This window comes from Gallinula chloropus (assembly GCF_964237585.1).
Source record: "Gallinula chloropus genome assembly, chromosome: 26".
Taxonomy (NCBI): Eukaryota; Metazoa; Chordata; class Aves; order Gruiformes; family Rallidae; genus Gallinula; species Gallinula chloropus.
The window spans coordinates 4,794,276-4,820,166 of record NC_140111.1 but is presented as its reverse complement, the minus strand read 5'-3'; the positions used below and the strand labels follow the sequence as shown (position 1 = coordinate 4,820,166).

The 25,891-nt window shown below is 48.3% G+C and overlaps 1 protein-coding gene across 1 annotated transcript in view; it reads right to left on the bottom strand.

Moving 5' to 3' along the window:
- MYO1D (myosin ID) overlaps nt 1-25,891 on the bottom strand; it is a gene marked incomplete at its 5' end in the record, with an annotated part of 143,061 nt that overhangs the window by 79,463 nt on the left and 37,707 nt on the right. The window contains 14 exons of the mRNA XM_084275549.1: nt 2,641-2,807; nt 6,936-7,068; nt 9,003-9,077; nt 11,241-11,311; nt 15,242-15,412; nt 16,071-16,185; nt 16,271-16,416; nt 17,028-17,231; nt 17,706-17,822; nt 18,565-18,660; nt 19,570-19,623; nt 21,148-21,313; nt 22,002-22,095; nt 22,954-23,162. Of these exons, the coding sequence (XP_084131675.1) occupies nt 2,641-2,807; nt 6,936-7,068; nt 9,003-9,077; nt 11,241-11,311; nt 15,242-15,412; nt 16,071-16,185; nt 16,271-16,416; nt 17,028-17,231; nt 17,706-17,822; nt 18,565-18,660; nt 19,570-19,623; nt 21,148-21,313; nt 22,002-22,095; nt 22,954-23,162 (1,818 nt within the window). The remainder of the gene's footprint in view (nt 1-2,640; nt 2,808-6,935; nt 7,069-9,002; nt 9,078-11,240; nt 11,312-15,241; nt 15,413-16,070; nt 16,186-16,270; nt 16,417-17,027; nt 17,232-17,705; nt 17,823-18,564; nt 18,661-19,569; nt 19,624-21,147; nt 21,314-22,001; nt 22,096-22,953; nt 23,163-25,891) is intronic.

Here is a 25,891-nt window from a genome sequence, read left to right as displayed (position 1 = left end):
CTCCCAGCCCCCGGGTGGGACCAGTGGTGGAATATCCCAGCAGTCCTTCTGTTCCTCTTGTTCCTCCGGTGGCGCGTGCGGCTCAACGCCACGAGCTCCTTCCCCGCGGCACAACGTGCGGCCCCAGAGCCACAGCAAGTCAGAATCCCAACCTCCCTGCTAATTATAGCGAGACAGAACCCGAAATACATCTGCTCACAGACACCACTACCCTTCCCCTGTCCGGCTGGGAGAACTTGACAGCTTCCAAGGTCACTTCTCCATCAATCCTCCATTTCTATTTCTCCACCACCTTTGTTTCTCCTTCTCCTCTGAAGAACACATGGAGCCACCGGCAGAGTTCACCATTCCCAGGACGCTCCACTAAGAAGCCAGATTTTTTTGTGAGCCGCTAAATCACGAAGTTTTAAGGCAAAAAATACCCCGTCCACACATGAAACGGGGTCACACATTTCTCAGGTCACAGCTATCTCAGTGTCCTTTACACACTGTGTTTAACTTCACCCGTAAATAGGCACGCGGATGCCTTGGTGGAGAGTGTTGGGTTACGCGTGCACGGCAGCCATGCCTGTGGACGCCTCGCAGGCGCTGTTCCCCACCTGGCCCCGTGCATGTGCCCCTTTCTGAAGCCCAGCCAGCTTTTCATAGAATCATAGAATCACAGCCTGGGGCTGGGTTGGAAGGGACCCCGAGGATCACAGAGTTCCAACCCCCCTGCCACAGGCAGGGACACCAACCTCCAGGCCTGGAGCTACACAAGGTTGCCCAGGGCCCCATCCAACCTGGCCTTGAACACCCCCAGGGATGGGGCACCCACCCCCTCTCTGGGCAGCCTGTTCAAGCCCCTCACCACTCTCTCTGCAAAGAACTTCCCCCAATATCTCATCCAACCCTTCCCTCCTTCAGCTTCACTCCATCCCCCTTGTCCTGCCAGTCTCTGCCCTTTAACAAGCTGATTCCCCTCCTGTTCCTCTGCTCCCTTCAGGGACTGGAAGGCTGCAATGAGGTCCCCCCACAGCCTTCTCTTCTCCAGGCTGACCCAGCCCAGCTCCCTCAGCCTCTCTCCGTAGGGGAGCTGCTCTAGCCCTCTGATCATCCCTGTGGCTCCTCTGATCCCTCTCCAACAGTCCCACATCTTTCTGGTATTGGGGCGCCAGGTCTGGACACAGGACTCTAGATGGAGCCTCACAAGGGCAGAGCAGAGAGGGACAATCCCCTCCCTGTCCCTGCTGCCACCCCTCTGCTGATGGAGCCCAGGATCCCATTGCCCTTCCGAGCTGCATGAGCCACTTCTGGCTCATGTTGAGATTCTCATCCACCAGAACCCCCAGGTCCTTCTCAGCAGGGCTGCTCTCCAGGAGCTCCTCTCCCAGGCTGTATGTATGTATGTCTGGGATTCCTTCATGCTCCCAGACTCCCAAAAAGCCTGTTATATGTAAATGAACAGAAATCCCCTGTGATCCCTGTTTGAAAATCATCCAAAAACCGTGCATCTTGTCCCACAAATCACACCCCCCAGCAAACACAGTGTCAGATACCTTGCACTGCAGATGTTTCATCCTACTCCAGGATCAGGCAGAACAACTGTTCCAGTAGCCCGAAAGCTGCACCAGTTGCCGTGCTGGCTGTAACCACCATTTCTGTACTGGACCTCACCAAACACTCAGTAAAAACAAAGCAGCTGTTTATATTAATAGTAATTATATGAGTCTTAAGAGTAAGTGGTAACGAATTCCACATGTGAGGGCAGGTGCACACTCTAACCGCTGCGTGACGGTGAAGCGCAGCGCGGCACGGCGCGGCAGGCTGAGTTTGGGAAGTCAGAGCCTTTTGTTCTGCTTCAGGTGTCATGAAATACCCAGGCAAACCTCCACTGGGAACAGCAAAAGATCTTTCAACAGCACTTTGGTTCTAACACGTGACATCCCACCGGCTCGAATAGCTGGGGGAGGGGGGTTTGCCTCCCCTCAGAGGCTTTGTTCTACCTGATTCAATAACAGAAGTCAAAATCCATTCACTGTTTCATCAGTAAAAGGTGGAATTCTTCCTGCCCACATCAATTTACTAAAGCCATAAGACAAATGTCAATCTAAAGCATTTCATTTGTCACAAGTCTGGTAGGAATTAAGAGAGGAAGAAGTATCAAACCCATGTTTTAATGGGGTCATGCTACTATCCCTTTCCCAGGCTTCCACTTAGGAAGTCCAGAGGTTTCCTCCCACACTGTGCACCGTCAAGCACTTCCCAAGACACACGATGTCTGTCTGTCTCTCTCCCTGCAAAAATTAGGCAATATTCAGAGAGAAAACAGAAGTTAATTAACTCTGGGTTTAGGGCGTTCCTACTGCAGAGTAATGCAGCAAATGAATTTGAGCCCAAGGAAGTTGTGCCCAGATACCATGTGTGCACCTCTGCTGCCACCAAACCAGAGAGCAACCTGAGTCCCTGCCAGTCACGTTGTACTGTGCCCAACAGCAGCTATGGACACAGCTCCACCTGTACGCTCAAGTCTGAGGCTCACAAGCTGAGAAGACTTCAGCCTTGCTCTTCACTCAAGGCAACCAGATCCCCCTCCTCATTCCAGTGTCGGGGTTGTCAGGCAAAGAGCTAAATTAAGTCGCTCTCCAGCACCCTTCTTACCTGTGAAGGAACTTCTCGTAGGTCTGGCGGTAGGCAAAGCCGGCCCGGCGCACCCTCACGTTCTCCAGAAGGCCGAGGTATTCAACCTGATGCCTGCACCGCTCCTCGTCAAACAGCTGTGGTGACTTCTTGTCGTTGGGCTTGATGCAACGGACATAGTAGGGCTCCTGAGGGGACAAACCAAACCCAGTCTCACTCAGGAAGAAACACGTCCCTGCAGACACATCTGGTTTCCCCTGCAAACATGGAGGTGTCAGCCCAGCCCGGCCGCCTGAGCTGAGGGCGCTCAACAGGAATGAGGAGGTGAGAAGAGAGATGACAAGAGTGGGGTGTAACAGGACCCTGCCCTCTGCACGCTGTCTGTTACAGGATCCACCTGCTACTCACATGAGTGTGACTGGCCTTTCCTTCACATCAACCCATCTCCTCTACAGACCTGGCTGACAACAGTGTCTTCATAACAGACAGAACGAGGTAAGTCTTTGCCCTGAGTGCCCAATACAGCTTTTCCAGCATTGACACCTAAAAGCTGCAGGGGTGACTCCAGAATAATTACCCTGTGTGGAATTAAGTCCTCTAAAGCCTGTACCAACATGCCCAAAGGATGGAAACCACCAAACATCACCCTGTGCAGGGCAAAACCCAGCGACCTCCCACCCCAGTTCAACCCCACAAACCCCACACCTTCCACAGGACAAACACAAGCACATCAGTTTCTCTTTCTGCACCACCTGTTTGTGGTGGAGAACATGGGACAGGGAGCAGTGGCTTTGCCCTACCAGCACAGTCTGGCTGGTCCTGTTCCATGCCAGATGGACTGACCCTCACTGCTCAGGTGAGTCCCATATGGTCACACACCCAAGACAAGCCCCAGATACGGTCCTGCCTGACTGGTTCTGATGGTCACTTTTACTTTCAGGAGATTAAAGGCAACTTCTAGTTAGGCCAACATGGTCTGTAAGCAGCACCGGGCTGTAAAAGGTGGCTGTAGGTTTTTACAGACTCCAGACTGGAGGGGGTTGGCAGGGAGCTCTGGAGATCATCTAGTCCAACCCCTCCAGAGCAGGATCCCCTCGAGCAGGCTGCACAGGACAGCCTCCAGGTCAGGGCTATTCCTTACAGCCTGAGCAGTCACTCACGTCTTTGCCATTCAAAGCCACAACAACCCTCAGTGCAAATACATCCCTGTGACTTCAAGCCCAGCACAAGGAGGAGCAACTGTATCTGCACCAAGATCAAGGGCAGAAGTCAAGACACCACTTTCCTTTTGGGAAGCAGAAACAGGAGGTCCCTGCACGGACAGGAGATCATCTGTCAGAGCCATCGCAGTGTAATTAAAGCCTCTCTGCAACGCCAGCTACCAGAGTAAATTCTAAAGCAGATTATTCCGTGCTTACGATCCTCAGCTCTTCAGGGGGATAATTACCCAGCTCCCATTATCACACCGTGAGGCTGTCAAGCCTGGGACCTGCCTTTTATAAACAGAAACCCTGAATCCCAGCAGCACAAAGGCCACTGCTCTATTGCAACTGATTTTTTTTTTTAAATCTGGTTTTATTTTTCACATCAAGCTGAGTGATTTTTAGATTTTTAAGGTTAAAAAGCAAACAGAGCAGTTTAAAGCCATAGCACCCAAAATAAACTCCTCTTTGAGAGATTTCATCTCCATGGTTTGTGGCTGGTTAGACAGGAGGAGGGAGAGGACAATTTCTGCTGGGTACGTCCGATCAGTCGTGGTGATGACATTGTAAAGTAACCAGAGATGAAGCCTGTCAACCTGGGTAGGAGCTGTACAGAGGGAAGAGTCAGACAAAGGGAGTTACAGAGAGGGAGGGGAAAAAGGAATGAAGGAAAGGGAGAGGGAAAGGAAAGGACAGAAAAGGGGAAAGGGGAAAGGGGAAAGGGGAAAGGGGAAAGGGGAAAGGGGAAAGGGGAAAGGGGAAAGGGGAAAGGGGAAAGGGGAAAGGGGAAAGGGGAAAGGGGAAAGGGGAAAGGGGAAAGGGGAAAGGGGAAAGGGGAAAGGGGAAAGGGGAAAGGGGAAAGGGGAAAAGGGAAAGGGGAAAAGGGAAAGGGGAAAAGGGAAAGGGGAAAAGGGAAAGGGGAAAAGGGAAAGGGGAAAAGGGAAAGGGGAAAAGGGAAAGGGGAAAAGGGAAAGGGGAAAAGGGAAAGGGGAAAAGGGAAAGGGGAAAAGGGAAAGGGGAAAAGGGAAAGGGGAAAAGGGAAAGGGGAAAAGGGAAAGGGGAAAAGGGAAAGGGGAAAAGGGAAAGGGGAAAAGGGAAAGGGGAAAAGGGAAAGGGGAAAAGGGAAAGGGGAAAAGGGAAAGGGGAAAAGGGAAAGGGGAAAAGGGAAAGGGGAAAAGGGAAAGGGGAAAAGGGAAAGGGGAAAAGGGAAAGGGGAAAAGGGAAAGGGGAAAAGGGAAAGGGGAAAAGGGAAAGGGGAAAAGGGAAAGGGGAAAAGGGAAAGGGGAAAAGGGAAAGGGGAAAAGGGAAAGGGGAAAAGGGAAAGGGGAAAAGGGAAAGGCTATGAAGCCAGGCTGATAGAGTTAGGCTGGTTCAGCCTGGAGAAGAGAAGGCTCCAGGGGGACCTTATAGCGGCTTCCAGTCCCCAAAAGGTGCCTGTGAGGGAGCTGTTCCCCAGGGCCTGGAGTGGTAGGATGAGGGGTGATGGTTTAAACTGGAAAAAGGGAGTCTGAGGTTGAATATTTGGAAAAAATTCTTCAATATGAGGATGGTGAGACCCTGGCACAGGCTGCCCAGAGAGGTAGTGGAGGTCCCATCCCTGGAGACATTCGAGGTCAGGGTGGATGGGGCTCTGAGTGACCTGCTGTAGTGAAGATGTCCTTGCTCACAGCAGGGGTGGAACTAGATGGTCTCTGAAGGTCCCTGCCAACCCAACACATTCTATGATTCTAACTCTACTTCATCACCAGATTCCAGATTGAAACCAGAATAGCATCAAAGCAGAATTTTAAATGTGGTTATTTTAAATACCCGAAAACTTAAATGACCAATTAATGCTGTAGGTAATGTATTCATTTTGTTTCTGAAATGATCATTATTCCTGCCCACTGAATTACCAGTTTTGGAGACTATTCCCCCAAATGACAGGTTTAAAAATACTGTTGATATTCCCAAAATCCCTGCTGCTCTCCAGTGTTGTAGTTCTGCGTGGCAAGGTTCTGCAGGAGGAGTGGGGGCTGCAGGGGTGGCTTCTGCAAGGAGCAGCCAGAAGCTCTCTGAAGGCCCCACAGAGTAAACACCAGCTGGGCTCAAGGCCAGACCTGCCACTGACCCAGGCTGACCCCATCAGCGATGGTCACAGCATCTCTGGGAATCACAGTGAGGATTAAAAAACCGCAAGTGGCTGCTTTGTGCCCCCAGAGAAGGGAGTGAGAAGGTGGGAGAGCCTCTGCAGGCACTAAGGTCAGTGAAAAAGGGGAAGAGGAGGTGCTCAAGGTGCAGGACAGAGAGACTCCTCTGCAGCCCATGGAGAAGCCCATTGTGGAGCAGGTGTCGCCCTGCAGCCCACAGAAGAGGAAGAGGAGCAGAGACCCCACCTGCAGCCCGTGGAGAGGCCCCACACTGGAACAGGTGGAGACATATGGAAGATCCATAACTCCCTGGGAAATGAATGTTCTGAGACAATTTCCTCCATTGCTATTCAAGACAAGAGGAGGCTGAGGGGAGACTTTGTGGGGGTCTGTGGCTTCCTGACAAGGGGAGTGAAGGGGCAGCGCCGATCTCTCCCCTCTCTGTGGGGACCAGGGACAGAACCCGAGGGGATGGTGTGAAGCTGCACCAGGGGAGGTTCAGGCTGGGTGTCAGGAAGAGGTTCTGGACTGAGAGGGGGGTCAGGCACTGGCACAGGCTCCCCAGGGAAGGGGTCACAACCCCGAGCTGGGCTGAGGGCACAAAGAATCTGGACAATGCCCTCAGTGCCAACTCTGACTGGGCTGGGCCTGTGTGGGGCCTGTGGGACTCGATGGGCCTTATGGGTCCCTCCCAGCTCAGGGGATTCTCTGTCTCCATGATTCTACCTAAGAGAGACTGGCTTTCCTGTAGGTGAAAGATACACTGGTCACAGAGGAAACAAAAATCCACCTTCCTTACGTAGGGTGGCAGCTGATTCTCCCAGGAGATTTCCACAGCTGCCCAATCACAGCCAAAGCTCATCTCCCATGGGTCAGCTCAGCTTTCCGACTGATTGCAAGTGGCAGTCTCTCCATGGAGAACCCACAACCTACTAAACAGAAGCTGGAGTCAATTTTGAAACAGAAATCATAGAATCATATTTACCTTCGATGCCAGGTTGTCCACTAGTGCAATCATGGAGTTCTTAAAAAGAGTAGCAGCGGTCAGAGGTCGCTTGGTTACCTCTGTGATGCTCAGTTTCCCTTCAGGCCACATCATCTTCAACACTGGGTTAGAGCTGAAAGACAGTCTCTTTAATTGCACAGTCTAGCAGCACTTCCACTAAATTCAAAACCCAACAGCTTGCTTCTGTCCACATCTACTGGTGTTTTCAGCTCAAAAATCTATCAGCCAAACCAGTATGACATTGCTGGGCAAAATATCTCTTGTTCTTGAACGACACATGGTTCAAGCTTACAACTGAAGGTCCTGGAAAAAGGGCAAGTACGTTCTCTTCAGATAAAGATGTGTAGTAATGGGATAGTAAAAATCCTGCAGAAGTGATCTGTCAGGAGCAGAGCCTGCCTTACAGACCCACACATAGAGAACCAACTGAAAACAGAACACACCAGACCCCACCACATCCTCCCTTGCAACTTCCTATCTGATTTCAAGCTATGTTTCTGCCCCATCCTTCATACATCAAATACTGTAAACATCTTAGCCTACAGCTTCTTGGAGGGCTGGAGGGGAGGTAAAACAGCCAGGATGGATGGTAAGAGGTCTGGAACAGACAGAAGCTGTGAGGAGTTACAGCAATTGAACAGCCAGTCTATCAAATGCTTCAATATGCTCTAAGTGGCCTTTGTTAAGTCTTTACCATGACAATGGAAACCAGAGGTTACATTTAATAAAACCTCTCTACCACACATATTTTGCAGGTTTTTTATTTAATGTGAAGCCTTGGAATTACGATCAGCAAGGCTGTTCAAGGGTGTGCACTGAGTAAGCACAACAGGGCTGTAAACCAAGTTAAGAGTTGTACAAGCCTTTACAGTGGGGAAGCAGAGCTGTTGGAGCTGCTGCAGGGTATTTAGTGCTGACTTCCACCTCTGAGCAAAGCCTTGGAGAGGCTGAGGAAGGCTGTAGTTACAGAAGAATGAGAACATGGCAAGGAAAGCAGCTTGCTGGGGCATTATATATCCAGACACATTTGTCCTGGAGCGAGTCCAGAGAAGGGCAACCAGGCTGGGGAAGGGGCTGGAGGGCAAATCCTCTGAGGAGCAGCTGAGGGAGCTGGGGGTGTTCAGCTTGGAGAAGAGGAGGCTGAGGGGAGACCTTCTCCCCACCTCCCCTGCCCTGCCAGGAGGGTGCAGAGAGGTGGGGGATGGTCTCTTCAGCCAGGGGATAGGAGATGGGACAAGGGGCAATGGGCTCAAGCTGCCCCAGGGCAGGGTCAGAGCAGATGGGAGGGAAAAGTTCTTCCCTGAAAGAGTTGTGGGGATGTGGCACAGGCTGCCCAGGGAGGGTGTTGAGTCACCTTCCCTGGATGTGTTTAAAAAAAGGGTAGATGAGGTACTTAGGGATATGGTTTAGCACAGGACAGGAATGGTTGGACTGGATAATCTCAAAGGTCTTTTCCAACCATGGGACTCTGTGATTCTGTGTGATCTGTGGAAAGGATTCCAAATTGGCTCTTCAAAGGCAACTTCCTCTTGCCCATTACATTTCTAACACCTGACAACATGCTTTCAATTTTCACGTCGTTGCACAGACAAAAAGGATAGAAATCTATTTGCCCCTTTGTCACCTCCCCTCTAAACCTTCTCCCCAGTTGGAGCCAGGTGGTATTTCTTGGTGACCCACCACTTCTTGGTATCTTTAGCACAGATTAAAGAGAGATCAGTAATGGTACATTTGCACCAAACCCCTCGGTATCTTGACTGTGCAATGAGTTGGGTTCAAACAACGCTTTCAATTTAGTGAAATTAAAGGTGATAGCAGACCAAAACCAGCATCCACAGAATAAGGATTTCATCCCGAAAAATCAAACTAACACCCTTTGGGTCACAGTAGATACACAAAGGTCAAATCCCAAAGCAGTGTGTTCATTCACATGCACTGTGCACACAGTCAAGACAGCGTCAGTGGAAACGTTCCTCTCTTCCAGCATCCACAAAGGCTTCTGACAACGCAGATGGGAATTCACCTCCTGACTACTCTTCTTCCTACCTGTTGTACATGAGGCGCTTGAAGTCTTGAAATAAAGTGTCCTTGTTTTTGTCAATAAATCCAGAGACTGAGTAACTAAAAAAAGGAGGAAAATAGAGTTAATAGCAAAGAAACAAAGTCCTTCTGTGAGCTGCTGGTATCTGTGTGGAACCAGCATCCCTGTCCTCCTGAGCACACACTGATCAGGGATCCAGCTCAGTTTCCCAACTTATCACTAATTTGCTGCGTGAGCATCGCATGGGACTCGGATCCTTCTGCCCAGCCTTCCACCTCTGGTGCAGGAACAACGTATATCTAGTTTTAGAAAGCTCTTTGCAGGAGAACACGATGGCTGAGACACCTATCAGGGCTTGAGCAAGTTGCAGATGGCCCAAATTCAAGAGCTACACTCCTGACTTCTGCCTCCAAATCCAGAAGATGTGTTTGTGATAAATCCTACAGAAATTAAATGGGATTTTTCAATAGATTCAACCAATCCCTCTCTTGGTGTCAAGGAAGATTCTCTAGAAGGAGAGTGCTTGAAATCAAGAGCAGCCAGGGAGCAGGGAACTCCTGGAAATCAACACACACACCTTGTGGACTCCTCTCTTCCTCTGTTCCCACAAAAATACCACCCAGAAACATTATTGTTTCAGTTTTGTCTCTTCTCCAAGACTCAAGACAGACAATGCTCTGTCCTCAAAGAAAAGGCCCAAAATTTCCCTGCTCAGTGACTCCTGCTCAGTTGTTTCCTGAGCTCCAGATCCTGCCCCAGGAAGCCACAGCTGAGCTGCAGGCACTGGGCTCCAGAGCCCCCTGACACTCAGATCCCTGGGATCTTACTGCTTCACATAAGATGTGAGCCTGAACTATGTCATCTGTGAATATTGACACACTGCAGCTTTCTTTTGCCAAGTTTTTCAGGCACTGGTGGTGCAGAAGGTTCCATCACTACCAGGGCATCTTGCCATTTTCTCCTCCTCAGCAAAATGCTTTGCAGTCAGGGATGTCTATCAGCACCCGCTCAGCACGGACTCCAGAGCACAACCCAGCTGCGCTGAACGGGCCCCGGTACGATCACACCAGTTACCCTTATAAATCAAAGGTAAACATAACCCCAAGGTAAAAGAAATCCTAAATGATTTCCTCATTAATCCCCTTCAGATTCTGCTGGCACAGGGAGTTACACAAACCCTAAACCATCACATCCCTCCAGTGATATTCCAGACAACAGCTTTCCCAGCAAAGAGTTTCTAACATATGGGCACCTTTCAATTCTACTTCATCTTCTGTTACCCTCACATGCTGTAGATGTTTCCATGAGCTTCAGGTACAGGAAACTTCCCAAACCAAACAGGGAAGGCTCCTTGTGCTGCCACTCACTGCAGTTTAACTCTACCCTGTGCTTTGAGTCTGCTCAAACTGACTGGAGAATTTAAAGCCAGATTGTTACATAACCATACTAGACAGATGCCTACACCAGATTTTATTAGCTCAGTATAGCTTTCTTGCATAAACAGTGCCAGCTTTCCCCCAGCCCATGCCTTTTTTTCCTTCTCTCCTGAAGCACTGGAGCAAACACCTCACACCCTCCTCCCCATATTCTCCTGTTGTTTCAGTTCCAAGTACAGAATCACACTCTGTACAGCAAGCAGCATAAGATGTAATTAATAAGCAACTTCTGCACTCTGTAGTTCTGTACGATGGCTGTTCTGGTTCACACCAGAAGCAGCATGAAATTAAAACATTTTACCACTCCAAAGCTGGCTAAGAGACAAGGATCATAGAATGGCATGGGTTGGAAGGGGCCCCAAGGATCACAGAGCTCCAACCCCCTGCCACAGGCAGGGACACCAACCTCCAGGCCTGGAGCTACACAAGGCTGCCCAGGGCCCCAGCCAACCTGGCCTTGAACACCCCCAGGGATGGATGGGGCACCCACCCCCTCTCTGGACAGCCTGTTCCAGCCCCTCATCACTCTCTCTGGAAAGAACTTCCCCCTAATATCTAATTTAAACCTTCCTTCCTTCCTTCAGCTTCACTCCATCCCCCTTGTCCTGCCAGTCTCTGCCCTTTAACAAGCTGATTCCCCTCCTGTTCCTCTGCTCCCTTCAGGGGCTGGAAGGCTGCAATGAGGTCCCCCCACAGCCTTCTCTTCTCCAGGCTGAACCAGCCCAGCTCCCTCAGCCTCTCTCCGTAGGGGAGCTGCTCCAGCCCTCTGAGCATCTTCATGCAACTTTCTTTTGGACAGGAACTTACATCACGTCGCCGGCGTAGTGCTTGATCCGAAAGTCTCTGTCAAACTCCAGCGTCTTGTCAGTCGCACAAAGCTGAAACCAATTGACACATGTTAAACCATCATCCCTGGGTGGCCTGAGCTTCAGGGCAGAGCAACAGGCATGGGGAACAGAAATGGAGGCTGTAGCCACTCTGCTTCACACAAGTGTGTGTAGCTGTGCAATCCGGTTACACGGCTCTTTCCACGTTGTAAGAACACACATCGGTGCCATATCAAGCTGCAGGAGCCCCAAGTTTTACTCATAAACTGCTGTTAGCTCAGGAGCATTGTTATGCAGAAAGAATGTGTGCAGGTAGGGAAGGATTGCCCCTGGTCAGGCCCCACCTGGAGTGTTGTGTCCAGTTCTGAGCTCCCTGGGATAGAAAAGACAGGGATCTCCTGGAGAGAGTCCAGAGGAGGCTATGGAGATGCTGAAGGGCCTGGAAAATCTCCCCTGTGAGGAAAGTCTGAGTGAGCTGTGGGTGTTCAGCCTGAAGAAAAGAAGCCTGAGAGGGGATCTGATCAATGTTTATCAATATCTGATTGATATTAAAGAATTTAAGCTGCTAGGAAAGGTAAGAGGGTGCTCACACAGAGATCTGTTGGAGAGATTGGAAACAGGGATTCTGGGGGACCTGCAGTGAGGGCTACAGTGTTAACATCATCTTAAATGAGCTCTAGCCTGAGGGTGACAGGAAGGTCATCAAGGCTGTTGATGGTATGCAATTATTCAGGGAAGTACCAACAATGGCTGGCTGTGAAGACAGAGGCTGAAAGAACTAAGTAAATTAAATTAAACGTAAACACAGCGATATCCACTGAGAAAAGCCAAAGTTCATAGTAAATGATGGGCCCCAAACTGTCCCTTCCCACCCCAACAAGTATCTTAACTACCCTCCATCTCAAAAAGGACACAGGAGAATCTGGAAGTGCCTTGATGAAGGGCAAAACCCATTAACAGTGCTGACTGCTACAGGAGGAAGGGCCAAATGAACCAACCCCTTCAGGTTAAGGAAGAAATGCCAGGAGAAGATGGCAGATGAGATGGAGATGATGTATTGGAAGACCACAGATCAGTGAAGCCTGGGAGCACATGAAATGAATGGTTGCTCCATGTCCTTCCCTCACTTAGACATTCACTGTTGCTGGTGTCTTGGAAGATACCACATCAGGTGGACTAAAACAGGTTTTCTGACACTCCTCCCTTCACAACCAGTTTGTTGAGACAGAAGATGCAGGAGATCAGAGCCTGTCCATCACTGCACTTGATCCTTTGAACGTTTAAGATCAACTGAAAAACTCAGAACTTAAAGGTGCTGGGAAAATGAATCTCTGATGTTGAGAAGCTCTTTCAGAGCAGCTCACACACCACAGGTCTAGATTAGCATTAGGCAATGCTAATCAAGTGTTCAAGGCCGGGTTGGACAGGGCTTTGGGCACCCTCGGCTAGTGGATGGAATCTCTGCCCATGGTAGGGGTGAGACTGGGGGGCTCTGAGGGCCCTTCCCCCCCAAACCAGTCTGGGATGCTGGGATTCAGTGAAGGACAGCCCATGCTTCAAGAACATAACCCTGTGCCACAAATACTCACAGCGGAAGTGTTGGCCAGGAATGTTCCTGGTTTGTTTGGCTTTCACCAGGACAACCAAGCTGACAGCAGCAGCTCAGGCATGCAGCACACAAACTAGGACACCACTATTTAGGGCACAGCAGCCCCTTAGAGCTTATCCACATGGAGCCAGTGTGCAACATGCTCTAGAGGTGAGCAGTGAAGCATTAACTCCAGCTGAAAGAGGGGAGCTGCTCCCACTACGTATCCACGCGCACACGTTAACTCTTCAGAAACAGCTTCGACCTGTGCTGAACTTGGGAAGACCTGGACAAGACCACTGCAGGCTACAAAGCAAATTCTGAAATGAGATAAAGTCCTTTGGTTTAATTCAAGCAAGAAGAGGGTGGCTGAGAAAGCTCAGCAGTTCTAGGTGGGAGTGAGGAAGATACCTTGGATACCAGCAAAGGACGTGAGAGGGACAAAAAAATCATTAAGATGCTCAGAGTTTTATGGCTCCATTTTTTCAAGGCTGTATTGATTTAAACTAGAAATTAGCAAGCCAGAAGGATACATCATACCCTCCATAAACATTATTTATAGCAGTATTCCTTGTTTCCCTCCCAGCCTGTGCAGTTTTCTGACAATGCCACCCCCTACTGAGCAACGCTGCAACTGGCAGCACTTGGTTTGAAGGTTTCCTGTGCTGTGGAGGGACTCTTGAAGGTAAGTGCTCAGACAGCTTGGTTTTCATTTTCCAGGCTCCCCTACACTTCAGGAATTCCAGCCCTCTGCCCCACTGTATCAAAGGACCACCTGCTCACTCCATGGTGGGATCACTTCACAAGCAGCCACGGGACCAAGGACAGAACAGCTTTGCCTCCTGCAAGGAGAGGCTGAAAGAACTGGAGCTGTTCAGCCTTGAGAGAAGAAGCCTGAGAGGGGATCTGATCAATGGGTATCAATATCTGAAGGGTGGGACACAGGGGGACATGGAGAGCCTCTTCTCAGTGTCTGTGGGGACAGGACAAGGGGCAATGGCCTCAAGTTGGAGCACAGGGAGTTCCACACCAACATGGGGAAGAACTTTTCCCCAGTGAGGGTGAGGGAGCCCTGGGACAGGCTGCCCAGGGGGTGTGGAGTCTCCTTCTCTGGAGAGATTCCAGCCCCGTCTGGACACCGACCTGTGTGACCTGTCCTAGGGAGCTGCTTTGGCAGGGGGTTGGACCTGATGAGCTCTGGAGGCCCCTTCCAGCCCCTACAATTCTGTGACTGTGAATCTGTAACTGAACTTCCATGTACTGACACAGCTCCAGAACCTGGACCGCTTCCCACACTGCCCCACTGCAGAGGATTTCAGGCTCCATCCCTCCCAGGCATCGTTATTCATAATCATTAGTGCTATTAGAGGAAGCAATTTGCATTAAAATGCAGAAATCCAGCCAGCTTGATGAAAATACTTGTTTGCAGGGGAGTTTGCTCACCATGAGCCATGCAGCTGCTGCTAAACAGGTAAAATCTAGGTTAGGGGCATCCTGCCCCCCCCCTCAGCTTGGAGCCATGTGGCAGATGAGCTGACAGGTCTGTGCAGCTAAAGGGCACTTAAGGAAAGCCCCAGCTGCGAGGAAAACCTGGTTATTTTATTTTCATCCTCTCTACCCAAACAAGGCAGGACCAGATCTATTGTTTATACTCAGCATCCCTGGAGGCAGCAGTTAGCACATATCTTATACAACCATGCTAATTCTGTGTTCCTGACCTACATAAAATGTTGTACCAGGGTGGGAGGGACACTGGGGGGACTGGTGTTCTGAGTGATGTCTTTCAAACTACATAGAGAGACAGCAATAAATGAAAGGCCTTTATTTGATTCCTCAACAGGAAAGATTCTCATCAGGCTGGTGCCCATGTTGTCGATATGCTGCTAAGTGAGGAATAAAGAAAGCCTCTTAGGGTGTACATTGAGGGGCCTGGGCAATCACAGGGACAATCCAAGATGAACGTGGTTTGTAGCCAATGACAGCAAAGAAAAGGAAATAAAATCACAGCACTGTAATAAAGCAGAAGTGTGAACAATTTCCCTGTCACTGTGTATTAGAGCAGCCTGGGAAGGACATCACATGGGTTGAAACTCTGCATCCATTGGTTACAGATGACATCATGATATGTCAAAGCTGGAGCTCATGGTTTCTTTTATGCCTGGAATAAAACTGATCACACATTGGACATACTGCAGCTCCCTCTGCCGGGTACAGGGCCACCCAAAGTGCCACCTCAGCCTGGACCAACCGCCCTGACCCATAGTTACTTCATTTCACGGCAACGATTCCAACCCCAGCAAGTCTTTCCCCTGATTCTGTTACATCTAAAACCAAGAGAAAAGGCAGCCCACAGGAAAGGAAGGAAGCTTTGAGGAGGCAGAGGACTCCTTTACCTTTCTGCTGGAGAAGTGAGCGTGCTTCCCAAGCTTGTTGTTAAGAGCCTCGAGGAACATCTCATCCGTAACTTTTCCAACATTCATGCAGGCATCATCTAGAATGGCAATGATCCCTTTGTGCTGCTGCTCTACCAGGTCAACGATGACCTGATTGTTGAAGTAATCAATCTGTTAAAAAAAAAAAAAAAACAAACCAAAGAATGGGTTTATTTGTGACTTCTGAAAAAGGAGCACACTGGTGTATGACCCATGTGTCTGACAGAGGAGCACTGGTCAGAAGCAATCAGCTATCAATATGCTAAATCAAAATGGATCCAGCTGCTCTTCCATGCTCAAAGCAGAGAAGCTGGGTGATCTTCCAAAGACATCACATAAAGCTCATTCCTCTGCTAAAAATCAACGGCTGCAGAATGCACTTTAAAAGGTCTTTTAAAATTCAGCTGCGCAGACACTGCAGTGGAAACTGTGCACCTCATCCTCAGCGTGGTGAAGGGAATTTGAACAGGAGAACTCAAGGCGTTTACACTTGAGTATCTACCACCAGGCAAAATACAGCAGCTCTCAGAACAGAAATACACCTCAATGTGTGCAGCATCCCAGAGATGCCACAGGATGTTTTAGGCTCTTATTTTCCCAAACCATGGCAAATATTCAGCTTCTTATGCAGCCCTGTTTCCAGACAGCAAGTCTGACAGTACAGCTGGCGTGGACACAGATGTCCTGTCGACTTCGACAGGAGTGTACATGTGGAGCAGCTTGAAATCTGGGCCTTATTTTGGTACACTGACCTCAAATCAACCTCTCCCTCCCTTGCCAAATCACTCACATGCTTCCAGGGAATTCCCTCTCGCTGGTACTCCTCCTGCTCCTGCTTTAGAACCAGCTGAATAAAGAGCTGCTGCAGCTTTTCGTTGCAGTAATTAATGCAAAATTGCTCAAAACTGCAAAAAAACAGAAGGGGAAAGAGGTGAGGAGCTTTCTCCCAGGAGAAGGCACCACGCAGTGTGCTTTAACAACGTGGCTCACCTGTTATTGTCAAATATTTCAAAGCCATAGATGTCCAGGACACCAATGACAGTGTTCTTCCCGTGTATCGTAGTGTCATAGTTCTTCACTTCAATCACGTCGTTGATGTGTGTCACAATCCAGCAGAAGAGGCGCTCGTATATAGCCTGCAGGAGACAAACACCAGGGAGATTTGCCTGAGCCTGTCTCTGTTCTTTGTGGTAAGAGCAACACGTGGTGGTACAAAGGTTAATTGAAGCTGCTGCCCTAATGACACAAAAGCTGCGGATAACATCCTGCCAGAAGTGAACAGGGAGAAGAAATTATTCCTAGAATCATGGAATCACAGAGTGCTTTGGGTTGGAAGGGACCTCAGATCACATCTAATCTAGTTCCAACCCCCTGCCGTGGGCAGGGACAACCTCATAAGCCCAGCACTGCTGGCTGGATGTGCTGTGTGCTGGGGCACAGTCAGGAAGGCAAGGGAAGGGATGGGGCAGCCCTGCAACACCCTGCACAACACACATTCAGAAATAAACCCACACAGAGTACAGCCCAGCCACTCTCAGCAAGCACTATAGTTATTGATCCACCCAGGAATCCTACTGGGATCTGAGCACTAAAATATGTGCCATTATGAAGACAATTCAATACTGAATGCCTTCCTTGGGCATCACCATCCTAACTGCATCTGAACCAAAAGGCAAAAGCTTCAGAAATGCAGCTGAGATACTGTCACACAGGGGGATGGATGCAGAGCAAGGAAATTTAAACTCACTTTGGCAAAGGCATCTCTGCCATAGGTGGCTTCTTGCTCGGTGTGTTGCTTGTCGATGACGTCCCGACCCGTAGCTACGGTTCGGAAGAGAAGCGCCTTCTCCACCATGTCAGCTTTGGTCGACAGCAGATCTGCGATGATGGACACAACCTTGCTGTTCTCTATCACAGGTGTATCACCATCCACAGAAAACTTCAAGTTCCCCTGCAATAAGTAGCAAGAAAGTTGATTTCTCCATCTGGGTTTTATTAATATAAATCAGTTCATCCACGTTCCACCTGCTACTCCAGTTGGTTAATCTCCTGACACATCAAGTATATATATCAGGTGAATCCACCTATCCACAAATGTCCAACATCAGTGGAAGCAGCAAAGCTCCCCACCCCTCATCACCAAACTCCTTCAATTCCTTTTCAGAACAGCTCCCAGTGCTTTGGGATATATCTGGTTTGGGGGTTGAAAACACCAGAATAAACGTGATTTTCCATCGTTACTGCAGCATCCTGCTTCAGCAAGGAATTTCACTCACTGCTGAAAGCTGTAACCTGTATACTTGTCCAGCCAACAGATCTTCCAACTACTTTTGCAGCAAGACAATCAGAGCTGCTGGAAGAACAAGCACACTGCTTGACCCACCCTGATGAAGAGCCCGCTCATACCTGCAGGCAGAGAGCTTACCAAGTGAAGAATTGCTGCCACAATTTTGTAGACAGTCTGAATCTCCTCTTGCTTGAAGCCTATCACTTTCATGGCATCAGCTACTGCTTTGAACTCTGCGCCATCGTTGATGGAACACTGAGGGGAAAGAGATGTTTGGGACATGAGGGGCTAACAGAAGTCAGCTGTGAGACAGCAAAGATTCTGCAAGCCTGTGAGACGTGGATCAGTAAGTTGCTATGAGATTTCTCAACTTATTTTAGTGCCATACCCCACACCTGTGCACCAGACTCTGCACTGGACACACATGTATAGTAGCAGCAGTGAGACACAGCGATTAGGAAATCAGGGAGCCTTTGGGCTGGACCCTGCTGCAGAGGGACAACCCCAAGGACACCTCCAGAAGTATTTAAAGCATTCTGGATCTTGTTGTCCTAAAAGCTTTATGGGTTTGTTCCCTTTTCCCTGCTCAGAGGCCCCCTGAGGGTAAGTCAGACATGAAGAATGAACGCTTCAGTAACTTAGATGCACCTACTGTAAAATAAAATGAGTCCTTCTGGCTTTTTGGTCCAGAAAGCAGCCTGAGCTGCCCATGAGGAAGCAGGAAAGGCCTGTCACTGGTAATGGGTCAACCACCCATGTCTGCATTTGCTAATAATGGTGATGTCTCTCCCACCACATTTGACTGTACAAGTACACCCACTACACCTGTCTGCCAGGGCCAGGAGCTCCATTAAAAAGAGCACACTGGTGTCACCTTTCCATATTCATCCCATAAATACTGGTCTGAGCTTCTGCTAGCTCAGCAGTCCTTAAATATTTCAAGCAGCAGTTACACTTTTAAGATAAGTTACCTGTAACTCACAACCACCCCCCTCACCTTTATCTGCGCTCCAGGACAGATATAGCTGTAGGCAGATGCATCCTTCTGGAGATGTAGCGAACGTAACATCTGGTCAGAACCTCCCTGGAGGAGCTGTACAAAGAGTATTTTAAGAAATGGTGAGTGAAAAAGATAAACCCTTCCTTTTCCTGTTTCTTACCCATCTGCTTGACAAGCATAAAATCATAAGCCCAGGAAATCACTGCCATAGGATCTGGGGTCCCAAGCACACGCGAAAAATACACAGTCTGCATCCTTGCAGGGTTCTGAGCACAGAACAATGGCCCTTTTAAGTGACACTACTGTTTAGAAACCAAGCCTGAACCTCTTCACAGAGCAGACATGTTCACATCTGTGACATGCCACAGATGCACCCTGCCAAGCACATTTACCTTCTCTGCTGCACACCAAGGTAGAAACGACACATTCATGAGAAAGGTGCTAACAAGCCAACACAAAGTACTGACCAAGCGGGGGAGAAATAAATCAACCCACATTTCCCTCACCACAAAACTGAGAATAGAGGTTATACTAATAGGCCAACTATTTCCCCCGAAGGATGCACAGGGGAGTTACCATACAACGTGGAAGACATTAAAAAGAACCCAAAGAAAAAAAAAAGAAAAAAAAGGAAAATCAACTTGGTGTCTTAAAACTACTTCCATATGGGCCAAAGGCCTCAAGAGAAAATGGAGGGATTAGACTTATTACAAAGAAAACAGTGAGTCAAAGCCCAATATTCTAGCATCTATGTTTAGTTAGCCTCCTTTTAAGTTTACAAATGTGTTAATGTGGGACTGGAGGATAGAAAAAAAGAAATCTTCCCATGCTCCTTCCCCAGACCAGGCGGCTTCAAAGAGCTACAGATCCTCAGATCACCCAAGATGCAGCAACAAGGGAACCCTTTGCAAAACACCCATGAGGGTGAAAGCCTTAAATACTTTGCCTATCATGTCTGGGAAACTTGAGCAAAGTCCTTTGGTTCAGCAAATGAGCACAAACCTGGTAAAAGGAATGAAAGCTTCGTTCCCCAGGCTGCTGCACGATCACACGAGACTGCAGGGAAACAAAATACAGAGATACGTGTTTCAGGATGGGGCTGACCTGCTTCCCCAGCATCCCCTCCCTTTAGACACCAGTTTGCCACTGCCAGGACACCTCTAAACTAAGCTTAGCTTACACAAAGCCTGTTCTGGACATCATTAGCTAGGCACAACCGTGGAGTTTGAAGTCTATAATCAGAAAAACCCAGCTTGCATCATAGCTGCAGCGTCCCGCTTCCAACCAGGAACCCCAGGTGGCATCTACTGAATCATTTGCATGGAAGAGTCAAGTAAAACGTCATTTTAGTTTGTTACTTCATAGCTGGAAATGAAAAACCAGACTGTGACTACAAACAAGCCTGTCAGTAACCAGGTCCACAACCACCGGCACCCAGCCGCTGGACAAGCAAATGCCCTGTCCTAACCTGAGGGCACTGCTTTAGGGAGCAAGCAAGAGCTCCATCTTCAGAGCACTCATTCCAAATCAGCACCAAAAGTCTTTTATGAAAGTTAAATGCAGGAAAAATTCTGTCACCAAGCAACTTATTTTATGCTACAAGTCTGAATTCTGGAGAGAGAGGCACGTGCTCCTGCTGTGGTGCAAGGTCACTGCCTCTTAAGGGCTTGTGCTCAGACCCCAGCCTCAGCTGCTTTCAAAATGGAAACAAATTTCACTTGGTAGGAGTCAAGAATATACCATAAGTGAAGGGGATTTAAGTCCCTGCAGCTGCAGCCCACCCCTGTTTTTGTATGGAAGTCTCAAGGTGCTGAATGTTTGGGCTTCTTGTTTTGGTTTGGGGCGTTTTGTTGTTTTGGTTTCTTAAGTAAAGTGTTTATTCTGAAAATAGACTGCAGGGAAATAATGGGAAAAGTAAAAAACACAAACAAAAAAGCTTGTTAGCAGATGTGGCCAAACACATAAATGAAAGCCAGACATGTCTCACACATAACGAGAACTGTTAATAGATGGAGCCTGCTTTTCTCTACAGAGTTTTCACATATTCCAGTGTTTTCAGCCACCACATAATGACATGAACAAAAATAATTACACTTAGGATCACTTGGAATATATAAACCCAAAGCTACTAAAAGATCACCCAAGGTCGTGGCGTTATTCCAGAGTGACACTTCTGAAGCGTACTGTGCTACTTACAGACCCAGATATCTTCTCCTTGCACTCACCAGGGAGATCCCAATGTGGGAATTTATAAAGTAGGAGTTTTGCAGATGTTAAATTAATCTCAGCTTTTATTCTGGATACTCAAAATCTTCTGTGCATGTAGTTTGTAACACTAGTCCCTTACGTGGTGGGCTCTGAAAGCAGCGGGGATGAAGAACGGGGCAGTGCCAGTGCTGTGGTGGCATTTCAGCTGCTTACACTAACTCTGGAGGGAAAATTAAGCCCTAAATGTAAGGGGATTCTACACCTCACACATCACCTGCTGACATCCCACATCTGGCAGGACAACTGTCGAACGGCAAAGCACATCTTACAGGAGAAACTCCTCAAAAGCCTCTCTAGAAGCAAGGTGCTTACCTTTTCGAGGAGGTAATTATTGATATGGCCACCTATGGGGTCTCCTTTGAAATCAAAGTTGATATCCATGTATTTCCCAAACCTGCTGGAATTGTCATTACGGTTTGTTTTGGCGTTGCCAAAGGCCTCTAACACACAGTTGGATTTCAGCAGGATGTTCTTCACCCTGCAGCACAGACACACGGAAAAGGGGACAGGTAAGTCCTCACTTGTCTACTCAAATCATGGAGGTTTTTTTGGCAGGCATTTCTAGAGAAGAATTTAGTAATGGCAGGGATAGCCTTTGATGACAGATTTGGGCAGGTGTGTATGACATCAGCAATCCCATGGGAAATCAGCTGGCACCTTTTGGTACTGCTCCTAGGAGCTGAGCAGATGAGAACCAAAACCCAGATCCCTCCTCCTTGAAAACAGCACCAAAAACTTCATTTCCTTTACTTCTACAGGTTTCAAAATCAATTTATTGAACTCTTTTTGCAAATAATTTTCAGCATTCTTGTTGGGGCAGGTACTAAGCCTGCCACACACCTTGCAGTTCAGGAGCACACAGGTCAGGGCATACACTCCTTGCACTCAACAAGCTATTCTAATGTACATGTATTTCAGGTAATCTGCCACAGGAATCCTGATTTCTAGATACTGGTTTTATTTTGAAAGTTTAAATTTTTCTACCTGATTTTAGCAATCAGTGTTGCCAATGTCCCAGAGTAAAAGTGATATCTGAAGGAGTTAGGTACACGCTGTAAAATCAGCATGCAATTACTACAAGGGACTGCCTAATAACACAGTGCTACACAGTCCAGAGAGATGCAGGCACAGAAGAATTTCACTTTATTTTTCTGCTGAGCCCTTACCTTTCCACCTCTGCCCGCTGCCCAGGGTTGGTAATGGCTGCTATATACTGCATAATGTACTTACTGGCCTCTGTCTTCCCAGCCCCACTTTCACCTGCGGGCACAAAGATGACACAACACATCAAAAACCCCAAAGCAAATCCCAAAAATCCCAAAACATATTAAGATACTCAGCAGCATATCTGAATTCTACCCAGAGGGTGTTTGGATATTTTATTGGATGAGGTTTTTTTAAGCAATCTTATTATTATTTTTTTAAATATAGCCATAACCCAGCCTGGTTGTTGCTGCTACACTGACTTGGAAGCTGTTATGATGTAAGATTTCACAGGTCGGCAAAAGGCCTGGCACCCAGAGGATCAAAAGGAATATTGTTAGAGGAGAAAGCCTGGCAGGCAGAGGCTTGGCCAGCGGCAGCGCCGGGAGCTGCAGTACAAGAGGCTACTGTTCAGCACCACCATCCCCAGGCTCTCGCTTTTCAGAGCTCCTAAAGCACGGGAACAGCAAGGAAACCAAGTGCCAGGATCCAGATAGCAACCGTTCATGGTACAAGCCCTGCTCCCACTGTTAGGGACACAACAAGGAGTCAAACCGGCCGTGGAAACAGAGAACAAAACATCGGCCGCTCGTCTGAGGGACAAACCTCAGCAGCTCTGTGGAGAGGGGCAGGAGCCCTGCCCTGACTCATCTCCCTTCATGCAGGCAGAGGACTCACCTTCGTGTTAGTGCTTTGCATGCACAGATCAAGCTGATGACTGACACCAGCTCTTGAATTAGATGAGAAATAATTGGCAAGGTCTCCACACGTGGATTCAAATGCAAATAAGCAGTTTTAAGATTAATGTCGTTCCCTTTTATAAAATGCTGTCATTAGCCAGATCGTTATTCTCCTGCTGCCTAGAATTTCACAAAGATCAAGTGTTCATCACAATGAAAAGCTCTTCCAGCTTACCTGATATTACAATACAGGTGTCTTTTGATCGCCTCTTCATGGCTTTGTAAGCGGCATCAGCAATTGCGAAGAGGTGAGGAGGCCTCTCGTACAGCTCCCTCCCTTTGTACTGCTCAATCATGTCCCGCCCATAGATGTTCAGGTTCTTGTAAGGGTTCATGGACACCACCACCTCCCCAATAAAGGTGTAAATCCGTCCTTTCTCAAACCTACAAGGGATGAGGCAAATGGGATTAGTCAAACACTGAGCTTGAGAAGGCACCTTCTGAGCAAGGTGCCTATTTAATCAGGTGAACTCTTCGATCCATCATTGGACTGACCAGTATGGCCTGGGAGGCAAGTCAGCAACATTACCTAGAGACCTGATGCTACAAGGAGTAGGAAACTAGGGCAGCTTTGAATCTTGCCACCCACAAAGGACATTTCTCCTGCCTTTTCACTTACAGATGCGTGGCTGATCACATCCCTGAGGTACAAACACCACCAGTGTTTCTGAGCACAGCAAACTTGTGCTTTCCTGGCATCATCAGAATGGTGACATCTCTGAGGTCATCAGCTCTCCACATACCCTCAGAGATCATCTAGGCAATCTTTTGAGGTCCCATCCAACCCAAACCACTCTAGGATTCCATATCCAGGTATTTCTGTGGCCATTAATATGCTGCCACAAACACTTCCAAGAAATTCTTCGGCGAGATTTAAGGTAATCACATTTACTGTTCACACCTGACAATAAGAGGAGCTAGTGATGAGTTTGTATAACCTGCTTCATAAAGGGGCTTGAAAGGCAACTTCTCTATCCACATCCTACTGTTGTCCATAGGCCAGCTCAGGCCAGAGAAGCAGTTTTGCAGCCTCTCACTTCGAGGTGTAATCACAGTTGCAATCACAAAGATACAAGCAAAAGAGCAACAACAGCCTTTTGGCTCTAGCCACAAGCTTCCACTCCATCCTTTTCACTAGGAGGCACTTGGAGATCATCACTGCTGCTAAACCAGAAGTGAAAGCTTTCTCAGAACAGGGGAAACCACCCTAAACCACACCTTTCTTACACCCCACCTGGTCCTTGCTCTTCTTTTGGCAAATAAGATAGAAAATAACTTGAAGCTTGTTTAAAAAAAAAAGGTCAAACTCCAAATCAAACAGTTTAAGTTAAAAGAAGCTTTCATAGAATCATAGAATCACAGACTGGTCTGGGTTGGAAGGGACCCCAAGGGTCCCAGAGCTCCAACCCCCCTGCCACAGGCAGGGCCACCAACCTCCAGGCCTGGAGCTACACAAGGTTGCCCAGGGCCCCATCCAACCTGGCCTTGAACACCCCCAGGGATGGGGCACCCACCCCCTCTCTGGGTAGCCTGTTCCAGCCCCCCACCACTCTCTCTGTACAGAACTTCCCCCTAATATTCAATCTAAAAGCAGAGATGAACCCCAGAGCTCACCCAGCATTTCCTTCTCAGGAGGAGCCAGGACGACAGCAGAGTCAGAGATCCTGCTGCAAACTATGGCATTTCCATCCTAAGACACCTGTCTGCTCCCTGTATCTAAATCTTACAACATTAGATGGCACCATTACACCTCTCCTGAGCACGAGGGCTCTCCTAATCCCTGACGGACTGTGGCACAAATCCTAGCGTTGCTTTATGGAATTTATTACCACCCCCGTGCGGTGACAGGCTTGACATCTCCTATTGTTCCTTTGAGAATTCTCTACAGCATCTTGGCAAGTGTCAGTTTTTAGCAGGTGTGATGAAACTCCAGAAATACAGTCTAGCGACCGGCATCCCACTTCCCAAAGGAGACTTTGCCTCTAATTCCAGCTCCCTCCAGAAATACTTCAATTACACAAAAACCCACCCCAAGACAAGAACTGCAAATTGTTGTTTCCTTCCTGCATTGTCTTGACCCAAGGTGGTCCTGATATACATTTCCCAAAGCATTAATGAGCTCAAAATGCAGAGATAGTTAATATTTTAGAGAGAGATATATGCTTTTTGAAAGCTACCAAAATTATTTTAGAAAAGCTAAGGCTATCCTCATTAGCAACACCAAGTGTTACACCAAAAAAGATGGGCAATGCATAGGCAACAGCACTTAGCAGCTGGCACACAGGACTGGTGTGAAATTCAGAATCACAGCCTAATTATCCTTAAGCCAGACTAAGGTACACAGGAACACCCCCAGGCTCAGCCCCTGGCATTTGCCACCCCTGGCTTGAATCCTTGGAAGCTCAGAACAGCTGGGGATTGTGATGTTTGGGGGATATTAAACATGCCAGAGAAGACTTGTGGGTGCAAAGAGATCGTGTACCACCAGGCTGCTGGGTTCTGCCCTTTTGGGAGTGTGAGGGGCTCTACATATACACATAGGACAGCTTAAGAAAACAAACACAACAGCGTTTCTATGAAGGAGATCAAATCACACTGGGACATACATATGCAATGGAAACCATCACAAGGACATCAAAACCAGCAGAACCCTCCCTGTCTTTTTGGACCCAGACCATTAAAAGAACAAGTTTTTATATGAAGAATATAGAGACTGCTGTCCAAAAGTCACTGCACAGCAGACACACAGCCACTGCTGGAGGAGCTGTTAATGATAAAGATGAAGGTACTGCAGTTTCTGGGAGTTTTAAGCCCCCATCATGCTGCCAGACTCATGGTCAGAAGGTTCCTGGTTCACACAGAGTGGTTAAGAGGGCTTCTTTAGCTGCTGAAAAGAAAGGGAAGAAAGAAGGACATCCCTACTGGAGTGTCATGCCAGGTCACCATCACAGTACCCAATACTTTGACCTCTCCCTTAAGTAATGAATTATGTAAACTTTCGGTAGCAGAGCAGAGTTTAAATTTCCTCCCTTGACAGCCCAGTGTCCCTGACAGCCTCAGCAGCAGCACCTCCAGATTTGCCTCTGCCAGTCTGCCCCACGAACGACCATCAG